This window comes from Bos javanicus, chromosome 13 (genome assembly GCF_032452875.1).
Source record: "Bos javanicus breed banteng chromosome 13, ARS-OSU_banteng_1.0, whole genome shotgun sequence".
In the NCBI taxonomy this organism is placed as follows: domain Eukaryota; kingdom Metazoa; phylum Chordata; class Mammalia; order Artiodactyla; family Bovidae; genus Bos; species Bos javanicus.
Genome location: NC_083880.1, coordinates 9,912,227 through 9,927,987, shown reverse-complemented (window position 1 = coordinate 9,927,987; position 15,761 = coordinate 9,912,227). Strand labels below are relative to the sequence as shown.

The 15,761-nt window shown below is 43.1% G+C and overlaps 1 protein-coding gene across 5 annotated transcripts in view; it reads left to right on the top strand.

Moving 5' to 3' along the window:
- The window catches only part of KIF16B (kinesin family member 16B), a 308,034-nt gene that overhangs the window by 273,277 nt on the left and 18,996 nt on the right, over window positions 1-15,761 (top strand). For 4 of the 5 annotated variants that reach the window (XM_061435656.1, XM_061435659.1, XM_061435654.1 and 1 more), the window contains one exon: window positions 4,956-5,039. The exons of the other annotated variant lie outside the window; for it this stretch is intronic. In XM_061435656.1, coding sequence (XP_061291640.1) covers window positions 4,956-5,039 — 84 coding nt within the window. The remainder of the gene's footprint in view (window positions 1-4,955; window positions 5,040-15,761) is intronic. 5 annotated transcript variants of the gene reach the window in all.

Below are 15,761 nucleotides of genomic sequence, written 5' to 3'. Positions count from 1 at the left end.
CAAACAAATAAACAGCGTATGTCAGTGTATGTAGGACATGAGAGGAAAAGTCAGGGACAGTCACCTCCTTTCTGAGCCTCACTTGTGCTCTTAATTTGTTGGAAATAATACTTTTCAGACAGCAACACTTTCTGCACAATAGAAATCTTTTTCCTCTTTTCGGCTGTCCCGGGCACAATTTACAATGGGTAAATTGTCCATTTTTAAAAACATATGGACAGCTTAAAGAATTCATAGTCCAGAAATGAAACCTACAGAGGATTGCTTATGCTGTTCTGCTTCAGAAGAAATGAGGTGGTCGTACTTGGAGAGAGGAAACGCTCAGGCCTCTATTCTACTCCAGATTTCCAATTCTTCCAAGGGTTTTTCTAATATTAAAGATACAAAGGATTATAAGGATTTTTACAATGCTAAGAATGAAGAGTCAGTCCCTGCCCTTTTTTCCTCTAATCCAAGAAAAGACTGTGATCGTCTTTTCTGCTTTTTTCCTTTCAAAAGATGGGCTGATGTTGAAAATGGCCCTGTAATCCATTCTGTATCAACAGCTATTGGCCCCTAGGTGGCTTTGGTGTCTCCTGTACTGTTACTGTTTCCCCGGTTCCTTGGCTGTTGTTTCAACGCTCCGTTTGTTTGTTTGTTTGTTTTGGCCATGCCAGGAGGCACAGGGGATTGTAGCTCCCCAAGCAGGGGTGGAACCCACATGCCCAGCAGTGGACACTTGGAGTCTTAACCCCTGGACCAGGGAGGTTCCAGTGTTGCATTTTTTAAATTTAAGATGTTTCCAGTTCTGTTTTATTTTTGAGTGCTCTAAGAAAAATATTCCTTTGAAAGAATATTGGTTTAGATGTAGCCAATCAACAATCCCACAACTGAGAACCTTTGCCCTCGGCAGGTAAAAGCAGCTGGGAATGTATGTTCACCCCAGTGGTCGTTTAAAAACGTCAGAAGTTTTATATGGAGTTTAACCTGATGGAATTGCTGATAGTCAACCATTTTTAACTTTAAAATTGGCAATTTCATCTCATTCAACCTAAGAGCTTATAGATGGCAAGGCTTAAACAGCACTGTCAAGATTCCCTAAAAAGGAGAAATGGAGGTAGTTTCCATTCTATCAGAGGGGAGAGATTGGAGAGCTGTTTCTGATGTAAATGTCATTATTTTAATGGAGGCAATCCTTTTTTTAATACCTTGCCTCACAGCCTTGCCTTTCTCCTTCAGTTTGTTCATGTCCCAGCCCCACCGAAAGGATGTGGACCAGGTCGTGCGCGTTGAGTTATGAGTCATGTGGCAACTTTAAAAAAAAATGTATTTTAACACCAAAAACATTTTCTATTGGGGTATAGCTGATTAACCATGTTGTGGTAGTTCCAGGTACACAGCAGAGGGACTCAGCCGTACGTATACATGTGTCCATTCTCCCCCAAACTCCCCTCCCATCCAGACCAGCAGAAAACATTGAGCAGGGTGCCGTGTGCTATGTAACAGGTCTTTGTTGGTTATCCATCTTAAATATAGCCACCCCCACCCCACCCCCAGCAAGGCATAAGTTCGTTTTCTAAGTCTGTGAGTGTCTTTCTGTTTTACTAGTTCATCCCATTTGTATCTTTTCTTTTTAGATTCCACATCTAAGGGATGTCATATGGTAGTTCTTCACATGGCAGGTTCTGCTCCCCTTCCCTCTCTCCCTCCCTCCAACACTTCTTAGGTTTTATTATGTATGGAGTCAGTTGACAGGAGCTGATCATCCCTGGACAGGCTTCCAGGGACCCTGCTCCAGTCCCATGCAATTCCCATTGTCCCCGCGATGGTCACTGACCCATCACCTTGCTGCTTCCTTGTCAGTGCAGGTCCCTCTGAGGTTCGTGGACAGCTCTTGGTGGGCCCATTGGCCACTGCCAGCAGCTGTTCCTCGGTTTTTTAGAGGAGGGGTTATTGTCTTTCCTCTGGATCCCTGATCCTCGAGGACTCCAGTAGGGTCTTCCATACCCTGTGGATACCCTTTACAGCCTTGTTGTGAATACCTAGAATCAGTCCTGGTTCCTCATCTTGACTCGCCCACCTCATGACATGGAACTTTTCTAAGTCACTGAATTCTGTGTTTCTTCATCTCTGAAGCTAGATGGTTGAATATGATAGTCTTAGGATTATGTGCCTCAGTGATGTTTAAGGTTGCCCTTTTCTTCCTAAAATCTGAGCGGCTGTATTACACATAGTTTATACACAGTTATTTCACAGGGTGGATCATCATGGCACAAGATACCAGCCTCCATCCCAGGATGGAGTACATACAGCCATTTGACCATGAGGAAATAAAGATGCTTGATTCCCACCTGGTTCATCTGCCTGAGGTCCTTTCACTGCACCTGCTCTGATTGAGTGTGCAAGTGTGACTGTGAGTTTCCCCAACAGAAACCACATCATCTCATCAGCCATGTAAGAAAATGACAACCAACTGTGAAAGCATGCTTGCCAAGTTTTCAACATCACTGCATTTGAGGGGGGAACACATTTGTACAAGATGAAATCACGGCTGGATGGAGCCCAAAAGACATGTCTGGATACCTGTCTTCTGTAAGCTGCAACATATGGAAGTGTGCTTATGCCAGTGAAGGCAGGGTTCCAGAAATCTCTTTACTCCTTGAAGCCACATCACCAATCTAGAGATGGAGAGAAGGGACCAGAGAATGTGGCATGCTGCATTCTTAGAAATTACCAGATCCCTAGTAAACAATAAGAGTAGTTAAGGTGCATTTGGTGTTGCTTCACTAAATATACCTGGTAATATTTACTACCATTGTCTGCAGGTTTTTTTTTTTTTTTCCAGCAGCGATTACTCAGGCTCAGAGAAACAAACTAGCTAGCTAATTAGTGGTCATGATTCAGAATTGGCCTGTCTTACTTCCATGCCCATGGTCTTTCTTTTTACCTTCAACTGATTTCAGATATGAACAACCAAATTGAAACATTGGTGAGAAAAGGGGAAAGAGGTCCCACACCTCTCTCACCCCAGGTTTCTCTGGTTTGATAGAGCAGTGGAGTTGGAAACTTCTGTATGACTTCAGTTAACTTTAAAAAAGGGGCTTTAACGACTTCAGATCCCTTGAAAAGAATCAAAAAGGAGAATTATGCTTAATGAGAAAAAGGCCTTATACCAATTAAAAAAATGGCCAAAAGAGTTGAACAGGCACTCCCCATATGGTCAATAAGCATGTGAAAAGATGCTCAACATCGCGGCTCATTAGAAAAGTGTAAATCTGAACCTCAGCAGCAATCATGGCATACCCACCAGAATTGCCCTGATGAGAAAGACCACGACATCAGGGACTGGTGAGGATTTGAAGCTGTTTGGTCTCGCAGTCCCTGCTGGTGGGAGTGTCGGTAGTAAAACTGTTTGGGAAGACCGTTTGATAATTTCAGATACCACTGAACATTTGCATTCCATATGACCACCTCTAAGACTATGACCAACAGGACTCCCTGCATAACGTTTATAGGAAATGTATAGGAACCTATAGAAAAAATGTTCATAGCAACACAGTGCCTAAGGGCCAAAACAGAACCTAGCCAGATGTCCCATAACCAGAGACTGAACAGACCAGCTACTGAGCCAGCTACTGCTGCGCGTGGTCACAGGGGGTGGCCCTCACACACATGAGGTCGAGCAATGACGGACGCAAAAGGGTTCATGCCGTGTGATGCTGTTTACATGAAGTTCAAAAATGGGAAACACTAAGCTGTTAGAAGTTGGGCTAACACCAGCCTTCCGCAGGGCATGTGGCGCCAGTGGGAGGGAGCACTGGGGGTTACTGGGCTCCTGGGGACGTTCTGTTCCTTGATCTGGGTGGTGGTTGCAGTGTGTTGAGATACTGAAAATTCACATGTTGTTCACTTCCTTCCGATGTATGTGTTTTTCTATATGTATATTGTCCTTTGATACTAAATTTAAGTTTTCAAAGTCCTATATATATATATATATGCAGATGTTAGTTTTTAATTTTTGATTCCCACTGTGGAAATATAAATTTAAATCAGCCAAGATTTGCATATGCAAGAAATAGGAATTTTGTGGCACATTGTGACCTATATTGTGGGAGAAATGTGTTTTTTTTTTTTTTCTTGACAATGCTTCATTGGCTTCTCAATGTATCTGAACCTGACAGGGCAAGGAAGGAAGGAAAGAAAAAGTGAATTTCATCAACACCAGCAATTTTTGCTGCTCAGTATTCATTCAGCCAAAGCCACACGAGCAGGTCGGGTTTGTACCAGATTAGAGAGTTCTTACTTGTCTTTGAGTCTATTAGAAAACTTACCTTTCTGTTATGATTTTTCTCCTTCTGAGAAGAGAAGCTTAAGAATAATACCTGTGAAATCCTAAGACTTGGCTACAACAAATTCTAAATGTTTATTCTTTAGGAAGCAAGGTGAAACCCTGAAAGAGAAGTCCTCTTTTCACAAAGGCAGTCTGCATTTGCAGTAGTAGCTGAGAAAAGTCCACATGGAAAGTTGAAAGAACCACAGCAAGGGTCTAAAAACTCTCTTACCAACTGTGCAGGTAGTGTGCTTGTTGAGTTTTCAACTTCATCTCAACACAAAAATAATTCTAGTTTAAGAAGAGGACTAAAAGAAGAACAAACTTGCGTTTTAAAGAAGGAAACTTATGAACCACCATCTGGCAAAGAGTCTACTCTGTATCTGGGGCCAAACGTTGAGACTCAAGTCCATCCTTCCTTTGAGGCCCCTCCTCCTGCCTCCTGTGTGAGCCTGGTGGAGCCTCACCTGGTCTGTTTGAAGTCATACAGCTGTTTAGTGGCCAAGTAAAGCAGGACCTACCATCTTGAAACGTCTAACCTCTTTCTCTTCCCACCCCCACCCCCTGTGATAGAGATTCCAAATAATAATGACCCAAAGATCATGAGTGTGATATTAATCTGTCTCTTATAAAATATGTATTTCAGCTTGCGACCCTTGAATTCCCTCCAAAGAAACTATTTGGAAACAAGGATGAACGTGTGATTGCTGAGAGGCGAAGTCAATTAGAGGTAACAGAATCAAGCTTTTCTTTCTGTGTGTGCAGAAAATTTGCCATCTGATTGACCAGTGAGAAGTCGTCCTCTTTAAACACTTAATGGTTCACGGATGTGAAGGTGCTGCCAATCGTTAACGCAGGAGATGGCAGTAGCAGATTGTAAAGTAATGAGATCAGTTTATTTAAAATATAAGGCCTTCCCCTCACCCCCTCTCCACTCTAACAGAGCGTTTTCCTGGGTTTTGAGGAGGTACATTTATTCCAAGGATTAGGAAGCAGGTTGCGGGTGAGAACTGAATATTCACGTAGACAGATGGTACGCAGTGCAGGATGGGGGTAGGAGCTTGCTGCCAAAAACTTGAATTAATTAACTGAAGATTTATAGTATTGCATTGCTGTTGCTTTTTCAAGATGGCTGGAAGCAAAAAGACACATACCTATTTTAGTCACGTTAGGTTTTGTTTGACTTACTTTAACTTCGTCTTCTGAGCCAGCTACATGGAAAACTTTGGTTCAACACAACTGTTGTTTTTCTGACTGCCTCTCTGCCAGCGTGCATTGTTGACTGCTTTATATAGCTCGTTTTTCTCTGTAGGATAGAGCTGCTTATTTCATTGGCATCCGATACTACTGAGACAGGGTGTCCGTGCTAGGGTGTCATAGCAGGTGGCTTTCCATCGTGGGCAGCTCTTGCCATTCTGAGCCACTGAGGCTGGCAGATAAAACTAAGCTCACTGCAGTCAACAAGCTTCCTAGGGGCTGTGCAGAGTCCCCTGTGCCACTCCTCTATGAGGAATTAAAAAAATAAGACTTTTTGCAAGTGAAATAAGAGGAGGCCTGAGCTAGCCCTTTCTGAATCGTGAAATTCTGCATAAAACTTCAGTATTGTTCTCATTCAATTGAGAGAGGCACAATTTAAAATGGCTGTCTATGGAGTGCAGTGAACACCAGTGAACCAAGGGAAATGTCCAGAGACTGGAGATTCCAGTGAGAGCCAAAATGGGGAGTGGGAACTGTGGAGAAATTGGGGGCCAGGAGACTGTGGCCCATGAGGAGGTGGGGCATTCTAGGGTTTTAAGATCCTCAGTGTAGAACTCCTCTAAGGAAAGATGAGTTTCAGGGTGTGGCCATGCTTACAGACTGGTGAGTTAAACTGTAGAATTAAACTGTTTGAAAAGATCCAGAAACTATTACAACTGAGGTTTGGATGGATCATTGTAGAGCTCTAAAAATCATCCTATGAGATGGCCTGACCCTGATACCCAACTGAAGAGTTTATTACATTCAAAGCAGAGATTATCGTGGTGAGCCTGCTTGGCCAAGTTCTTGTAAAGGTTTAATGGTATCATATAAACAATGTAAAGCTCACAGTAGAACTGGTGATGGTTTTCTTTACTGAAGCCTTACCCACCTCAGTTATCTAGACTTGTCTTTAATTAAAACCTGTGCAGAATGACAGCATATGAAAACGAGTTTGTAAACCAGCAGGACATAGCTGTTGTCATCTCAGCTTACTCAGAGCTCTGAATAAATGCACCAGGTGCCGGCCGTGCCGCAACAGAGCAGGCGTGTGTGCTCTACGTTTGTGAGCCCAGCTCTCGGGGGCTCTTCTCTTTCCACTCTAGCTTCCAGGGCAAGAGCAAAGTTCAGGGCACCCTTTCATTCCTGGTACTCTCAGGTGGAACCCATATTTGTTCTTCCAGGATCACTGCTTAACCCTGTATCCCTACTGAGCCATCAGCTGTTGAGCATCAGTGTTAACATCTCCACTGATACAAGCCTATGATGGTGGTTTACCTGTGGCTGTGGCATTAGTCCATATGGAATGGATTCTACACTTGGAAGGAAAACAAAGGCTTATATTTTAAATTAAGTATATTTCATCTCATGTTGACTGTTAAGTCTTAGAATATTATGTTCTTGTCAAGGAGAGAGTGTAATTCAGCTTCACTTTAATGGAAAGTTAACATGAGATTCTTGAATTAATTTCATGCAACTATTGTGTGATTTGTTTTTTCCAGTCTAACACCAAGAGTCACTGACTTAGTGGATTTTCATGTGAAAATTAACATTAATTTTCCCTTGAATTTCCTATGTGATTTAATTCAATATGGATTTACTTAGTTCCTGGTACATACTGGGGATAGTTTGAGGTATTACATAGAATATCAGGGTGAATTAGCCATCTCTTTCCCTCTAAGAGCACCTGTTTACATTGGTGTATAAATACATAAGCAACGTGCAGAAAGATGGATTCCAGTAGCACACATTTGTACTGGCACAACATAACATACAGAGTGTTTGCACAAGAGGAATTATCTGCCAATTTCTAAAATACAGAAATACAGTTTTACAAACCTCTTCAGGCCAGTGGAGCTGCACAGAGCAGCGCCATTGGGTACTTTCGGATGCTTCCATAAGCAAGCATCAGATTGCATTTCGGTCTTCTTTGCTGTTAAAATAGCTCCAAGATTGGGACCTCGTGTTTGAGTTTTTCAGCAAAAAAAGGTCAAATGTTTTCACATGAAAGACATAGACACCTACTTTATAATTTTTTTTTTTTTTTTAAGTCTCTCAGTCGTGTCCGACTCTTTGCGACCCCATGGACTATACAGTCCATGGACTTCTCCAGGCCAGAATACTGGACCGGGTAGCTTTTCCCTTCTCCAAGGGATCTTCCTAACCCAGGGACTGAACCCAGGTCTCCTGGATCAAAGGTAGATTTTTTTACCAGCTGAGCGCAAGGGAAGCTCAAGAGTACTAGAGTGGGTAGCCTATCCCTTCTCCAGTGGATCTTCCAGGCCCAGGAATTGAACTGGGGTCTCCTGCATTGCAGGCAGATTCTTTACCAACTGAGCTATCAGGGAAGCCCTACTTGTGAAAATGTTGAAATAATTATTGTAAAGGTGATGGGTAGCAACAGAAATTTATGCCTCTCATGAGCTGTTCTAGAGATTAATTTTCTCACCATGGAGAGAGGAATATTAGTGGTGTGTGTGGTGGTAGCCGTGAGGTCAGAGTGTGTAGCACCACAAAAAGGCAGGGGTGAGTCACGATGTGGTGATGCCACTTGGAGAAGTGTAAATTTGTCCTCCAGAACTCACTCTTATTGACAGACTTGTATGGGACCCACCCATCCAGAGTTATGGGGCCCACTCTGTTTTATACCTGGAGAATCTGGCCTGTTGCTGCTTTGCCTCTCGTGCTCTAATGCCACCCCACACTTCTGCTCCAGAAGAGCCATAGTCTCTGGCGGTTCTCACGTGGGCAGGCAGATCTCCCTGTTGCTGCCACTGTGGCCCCACTGAAACTAGTCAGTGTAAATGTGCATGTCGTTGACAGAGCCTGACATTGGGCAGCCGGAGGGTTCTGATAGCAACTCTCCCTGTGTGACACGCTTCCCAGCTCCCCCAGCCCTTCTAGTAACGCAGAGTACTGCCCAGCAGAGAAGGTTGTGGAGGTAGCAGGAAACGACCACATCAGTCTGTCTGATGCATTTATCTGGAGTGGAAGGGTGCTTGTTATCAGTACTCTACTTGAAGGCAGATACCATTGCCATTGGGTCGAACCTGCCATTGTTGTAGGTCAAAAATGGTGGAATGCCGGCAGTTCCCAGGCTTTCACATAGCACTACAGCTGTCTCCCATTCACTGTGTGTTTCTTACTGAGCGCCAGGCCTGGGCAAAAGGCTTGGTGCATCATGCCACTTATTCCTGCAGCCAGCTTTTGAGGGCTTCTATTATTATCCCCATTTTACAGGTGAAAACATTAAGTCTTGGGGAGGATAAAGAAGGTTGTGTAGCCAGTGAGTGGCAAAGCCTCAGTCTGCACTAGAGTGTCTTCAGGGCAGGCACCTCCTCTTAACCCTCACACACTCTCAGTCTGAGGTGAAGCTGGGTCTGTCACACACTTTGTTCTGGAATGTCCGTGAGACTTCACTTCCACCTCTTTTAAGACCCTTGTTATGCTCTTGCTTGTATCAAAAGGTACATTTATGTCTCAGATTTCCCCGTTGTACTCCAGTTACTTGAAGACAGCAGAATCGACGTCTAATGGAATTCTCAGTCTCCCATGATACTTTACATGCCTCACTTTCACTGAATTCTCAGAAAATCTACCTATATTATCTCCAGTAGATGAGTTTTTGTTTGTTTTTGTTGATTGATGAGAGGTGCATTTTGGGTCACTAATTGCAGAAAATGTTACCATCTACTTGAAACATTTCCACTAATCATCTTATAGTCTGTCATTCCAAGGAGTAACTCTAATTAATGAAAACAAGGGAATCCTTTAAAATAATAAAGTTTTCGAGAATAAAACCACCACCTTTGGAGATAGGTGCTCCAATTTCACCTTTGGAGAAATTTCTCGGATGTTTTCTTGAAAGTACTAGAGCAGTCAGGCTTCCCAGGCAGCTCAGTAGTAAAGAATCCACCTGCCAAGCAGTCAGCTCAGGTTTGATCCCTGATATGGGAAGATCCCCTGGAGAATGAAATGGTGACTCACTCCAGTACGCTTGCCTGGGATATCCCATGGATGGAAGAATCTGGTGGGCCATAGTCCATGGGGTTTAATCCATAAAATGGTAATACTAATAATACCCACTTCGTAGAGTGGTTGTGAAGGTTAAATGAGAATACATGCAAAATCCTTGGATAGGTACCAGGTACATGGCCGACCCTAGAAATTCTTCTGTTAAAAATTGCTACATTCCAATTGTCATATGACTTAGAGTTGACTTTTAAAATTAAAGTTCTAATTAATGCAATAAGATAAGGACATAAAAGATTATTCAGATTCAGAAGGGAGAAATAAAGCTCTTACAAATGACATGATTGTCTCTATAGAAAATCCAAAATAATTGACAAGAAATCTCCTGAAACTGATAAGCAATTATGACAAGATTGCAGGATACAAGAATAATCACTTTCCTATATACCAGCAATGAAACATTGGAATTGAAATTAAGAACATAATAGAATGTACATTAGGACCCCAAATTAAATACTTAGATAAAAATTTAATAGACTGTGTATAAGATCTATATGAAGAGAACTATAAAAACTGATGAAAGAAAGAACTAAACCAATGAAGATATAGTCCATGTTTATGGATAAGGCTTAATAGTATCAAGATATCAGGTCTTCCAACTTGGTCTGTGGATTCACTGCAATCCCTCAGCAAGTTATCTGTGGATATGGACAAACTGATTCTCAAGTCTGTATGGAGAACCAAAGGACCCAAGATAGCTGGTATAATATTGAAGGAAAAAAAGTTGTAGAACTGACACTACCCAGGCTTCAAAAGCTACAGTAATCCAGACTGTTTGTAAAATGCAAAATTAAAACTCCTAGAAGATAATGTAGGAGGAAACCCAGATGACCTTGGGTATGACAGTGATTTTTCAGATACAGCATCAAAGACACAATCCATGAAAGCAGCAGTTGATAAGCTGGACTTTACTACAACTGGAAATTTCTGCTGTACAGAAGACAATGCCAAGAGAATGAGAATACCAACTTCATACTGGGGAAAAAATATCTGCAAAAGACACATCTGATAAAGGACTCATCCAAAACATACAATGAACTTTTAAAACTCAACAATAAGAAAATGAAAAACCCAATTAAAAAACAGGTAGAAGATCTGAACAGGCACGTCACCAAAGAAGATGAACCCATGGCAGATATAGGAGGGAATCATTTGTCAGTTGGGAATGCAAAAATGAAATAGCAGTGAGCTACCTCTGTACACCTATTAGAATTGCCAAAATCCAAAACTCCATGAATATCAGATGCCAGTGAGAAGGTGGAGCAACGGGAACTCTCCTTCATTGGTGGCAGGAATGCATGATTCTGCCACTTTTGAAGACAGTTTGGAAGTTTCTTACAAAACTAAACACACTCTTACCATACAATTTGGCATTTGAAATCATTGGTGTTTACCCAAATGAGTTGAAAGCATATGTTCACACAAAAACCCACACATAAATGTTTATAGCAGCTTTATTCATAATTGCTAAAACTTGGAAGCAATCAAGATGTCCTTTGGAGGTGACTGGATAAATAAACTGTGGTACATCCGGACAGTGAAATATGAATAACCTTAAAAAGAAATGAGCCATCAAGTCTTGAGAAGACATGGAGGAACCTTAAATACATAGGACTAAGTGACAGAAGCCAATCTGAAAAGACTGCTTACTGTATGATTCCAACCATATGACATTCTGGAAAAGCCAAAACTGCAGACCCAGTAAAAGCATCAGGGGCGGGGAAGAATGAATAGGCAGAACACAGAGGATTTTCAAGACAGTGAAACTGCTCTGCTTGATACTGCCATGGTGGGTACATGACTTAATACATTGTCAAAGCCCACAGAATAGGGAAGAGTGAACCTAACGTGAACTATGGACTTGGACAATGATGTGTCTGCGTAGGTTACTAATTATAACACATACAACCTTCTGGTGTGAGAATTTAATAGTGGTTGTGTGTAGAGAGCTGGATATGAGAAATTTTGCTTCCTCTCCACTTTTCTATCAACTTTTACCTGCCTTAAAAATAAAGTTTATTTATGAGTTTTATACATTTTTTTTTATAAATGTAGTCCTCACACATTGGTAATCTCCTTCCTTTCCTTTTTTTCTGCCTTCATTTTCCTTCCACTTCTGTCCTCCCTCCATCCTCTTATTTTCCTCTTGTCCTTTAATTGCTTTGCTCAAGAAAGGAGGGAAGGGTGGGTGGGTGAGCAGGGAGGTGGGTGAGTGGGTGAGTGAGTGTGGCACTAGTAAACATTTTTCTCAGGAGTTTGAGTTTTAATTATTATAAGGAAGGTGGTCATCATCTAGACAAATTATATTTTTATACATACTTTGTCTACTGCTAAGCATATAGTAATGTATATTTCATTAAGAGTGACTCACTCATTACTCTGAAATTTGGACGTCGCTATTTTATCTGTCTTTGCCAAGCACCATTTTTATTCACTTGTTCTTTCCACACTCAAGGTAGATATCTGTCTTTATGAATCAATGATTTTGAGAATATGCAAATCAATGAGGTGCCCACCCAGCACAGACCACCTTTGTAAATTAAGACATTTGAATACCGAAACGTTTCAAAATTAAAACCTTTGAATAGTGAGGGGAAAAAAAAGAAGGAAATCTCTTGTAATCACACAGAAGCATAAGCTAGGTGAGAGGACTGGTGGAATACTGATGTAATTGACAGGCATAAAGATTATCTTTCCCTGTAATTTTCATGTATCGCCACAAAGGCTTTTCCTCACTGATGCTTGGTGCATAGGGCCTTCACGTTCACCTGCCTTGTAGTATCACTTGGGATATTCTACGTGACCTGTTGCTACTTGTAATTGCACTGTCGGCATGATATATGAAGACTTTTTCTTCAAGGGTCGCTTATGAAATCTGAAAACGGGCTGCCCCTTCCTCTGCCCCTTTTCTCTGTTCTTGCTACCACTTTCTACAGTACTAAAACTAAGTTCCCCTTCATCCAGTCAGACAGGAGAGTTGAGATGATCTTCTGTCAAGTTAGTGTGAAGAAGCAGAAGGACTTGAGTACGTTAATTTTAGCATCAAGATAAAGTTAGAATGTCCATGTAGAAGAGAAGATCATCCTCTCTCCGGGACATGGCCCTGGTTCTCCCTGGGGCAGAGGGCCTTCTTTGGCAATCCTGTGCAACCCATTCTGGCTCCAAAGAGAAACCGCCTTTACCTAAGAGTGTTGGGTTTGTTGATAGCAGGTGTTCAAAGAACTCTTAGAATCAAGGGATGCAGCCTGTAAAATTAGCAAATTTCTGTTCTGCAAAAGGATATATAACCATCTCCAGCTTTCAGTACACTAAAGGAACTTTGAGATATCATGAGATAGAAATTGATGGCTTAGACATTTGTTAAACTTTATTTTTTATGACAGTGTATATTATAAAAGCAGAAAGAATGATGTTATAAGCCCAGTGCACCCTCTCACATCACCTAGCTTCATCATTGTCAGCATGTGACCTGTTTCGTTTCATTTCTACCTCAGTCACTGTACACGCCCATTCACAGGGTTATTTTAGAACAAATGCCAGATAGCATATTGCGTGCTTATTTCGCTCAGTCTTGTCCAACTCTTTGCAACCCCATGGCCTGTAGCATGCCAGGCTCCTCTGTCCATGGAATTCTCCAGGCACGAATACTGGAGGGGGCAGCCATTCCTTTTTCCAGGGGATCTTCTCAATCCAGGGATTGAACCCCAGTCTCCTGCATTGCAGGAGGATTCTTTATCAACTGAACCACTAAGGATATCATATTATTTTATCCATAAATATTTTAGGATGAATCTCTTTAAAAAGTGTCTTATAATCTATAGATTTCCCTTCCCTCTTGTTTTCTCATCATTTGTTTGTTGATGAAACCATGTCATTTATCCAGGGAATTCTCACGTTTGAGGTTTTGCTGGTTGCATCCCATGGTGCCATTCACCATGTGCCTCTCAGTTCAGTTCAGTCGCTCAGTCATGTCTGACTCTTTGCGAGCCCATGGACTGCAGCACACTAGGCGTCCCTGTCCATCAGCAACTCCCGGAGCTTGTTCAAACTCATGTCCATCAAGTCGGTGATGCCATCCAACCATCTCATCCTCTGTCGTCCCCTTCTCCTCCTGCCTGCACTCTTTCCCAGCATCATGGGCTTTTCCAGTGAGTCAGTACTTCGCATCAGGTGGCCAAAGTATTAGAGTTTTCAGTTTCAGCATCAGTCCTTCCAACGAATATTCAGGACTGATTTCCTTTAGGATGGACTGGTTGGATCTCCTAGCAGTCCAAGGGACTCTCAAGAGTCTTCTCCAACACCACAGTTCAACCAGTTGTTAGATTGAGTGGCTTGATTGAGTTCAAGTCTGATTTTCTGGGGCAGAAACACTGTAGAGGTGGTGCGGTTGTTCCCTCACATCTCAGAGGAGGCACGTGATGTCTGGTGGTCTCCCTCTTGATGGTCTTTGCTGTCTGTGTTAAAGCAATCCATTGACCATGGCAGTCACTGCCCATGCTCATGACCACTTCCTGTGCACGATTGGGCCTGTCTTGCATGCATCAGTTGAGTCCTTCCCGTCTCCAAGGAGCTCATGGTCCTGTCGGAGCAGAGATGACTCATCAAGTAACTACTCAGACAGTCATGTACCGCCTCCAAGGTTATCAGAGGCCATGACTCCCAAAGCAGTTGTCCCCAAACCTGTGTGGCCAATCTTTGAATTTATCTCAAGTAGCTTTTTGAAAGATACAGTCTCAGACTGTGTTCTAGTAGATTCTGATTCAGCGAGACTGGGATGGGATCCAGGAATCTGAGTCTGCTGTAGAAAGATGAGACTGGTGTCGACGTAGACAGGGAAGGAAAAGCCAGATCCTAAAGCCGTGTTCCTGACTTTGGACCTGAGCCACAGGACAGCGAGGCCCATGGAGCGCTGTATGCAGATGAGAGGAGGGCTGACATTTGACTACCCTGGGGAGCGTGGAGGGAGCAGGGGAGACGGCGGCAGCAAGAGCAGTGGCTAGGCTGTTACTGTCTCCAGAGAAGACGTGACTGTGGCCTCCAGGAGGGTGTGATGGCCGTTGCCGTGGAGGAAAGTGGGCGGATTAGAGAGACACACCAGGGGCGGAGTCAGTGTGGCTCGCCACTCTGTTGAGTGAGAGCCGAGGGCAGTGATGAAGTGAGTGTGGGTGCCCAAGACCTGCAGCATTCATCTGAACCAGACAGTGAGATTCTGTTTTACACATATTTGTGTCTTTTGCATTTCTACACACAGTCGATGACACTGAAATAGTGCTTTTTTTTTTTTTTAGCTTTTCCCTAGCTTGGGGTTTAGAGGTCCCAATATGTGCGGTCGGCAGTCACAGGTCAGGGAGAGCCGTGGTCCAGAGGCCAGAGGACCAGGGGAGCTGGTGGAGTGCGTTCCATCCTGCAGGCTGATGTTTCTGTTCACACCTGGAGACGGGAAGGACCACTGTCCCTGCTCAGCACAGTCAGGCACGCATTCTTTTTACTCGGGGGAGGGTCTGCCTTTTCGTTCAGCCTGTTGGGTGAGGCCCACACACGTAAGTGAGGACCATATGCTCCACCCAGTCTGTTGACTCAGATGTTCATCTCATCCAGAAACAGCCTCACACACACACGGAAATAGCGTTTGGAGTAACGTGCCAACCCGCTCCAGGATTCTTGCCTGGAAATCCCATGGATATGGAAGCCTGACGTGCTGCAGTCCATGGGGTTGCAGAAGAGTCAGACATGACTGAGCGACTGAACAACAACCAAGTATCTGGGCACCTAGTGGCCCAGCAAGTCGACACATAGGATTAATCATGACAGCCCATTTCTGTTCACCCCAGATGCAGCTGCAGTGGTAATTTTTCCATTTTTGAGGCTTTTGATACTCTTTAACATCAGCCCCAATGAGAACCCCACCTCAGTCCCCAGTAAATCCTTAACATCTGTCCTCTTCCCGGCTTCCACCCTCACTCACAAGGTGTTTGGGGCTTGGCAAACAACAGGGATCTCTGGCTCTTTCCTCTTGATGGAAATAGCATCAGATGAGAGGATCGCAGCACAGCCCAATACGGCGGGCTTCAGAGCTGGGCCTGCTCTGCTGTGGAGTTCAGTACTGAACATTTTTCATTTCCTGGGTCACTTTTAAAAGCAAAATGAAACGAGGCTTGAATATTACAGAATTAAACCATGGCTG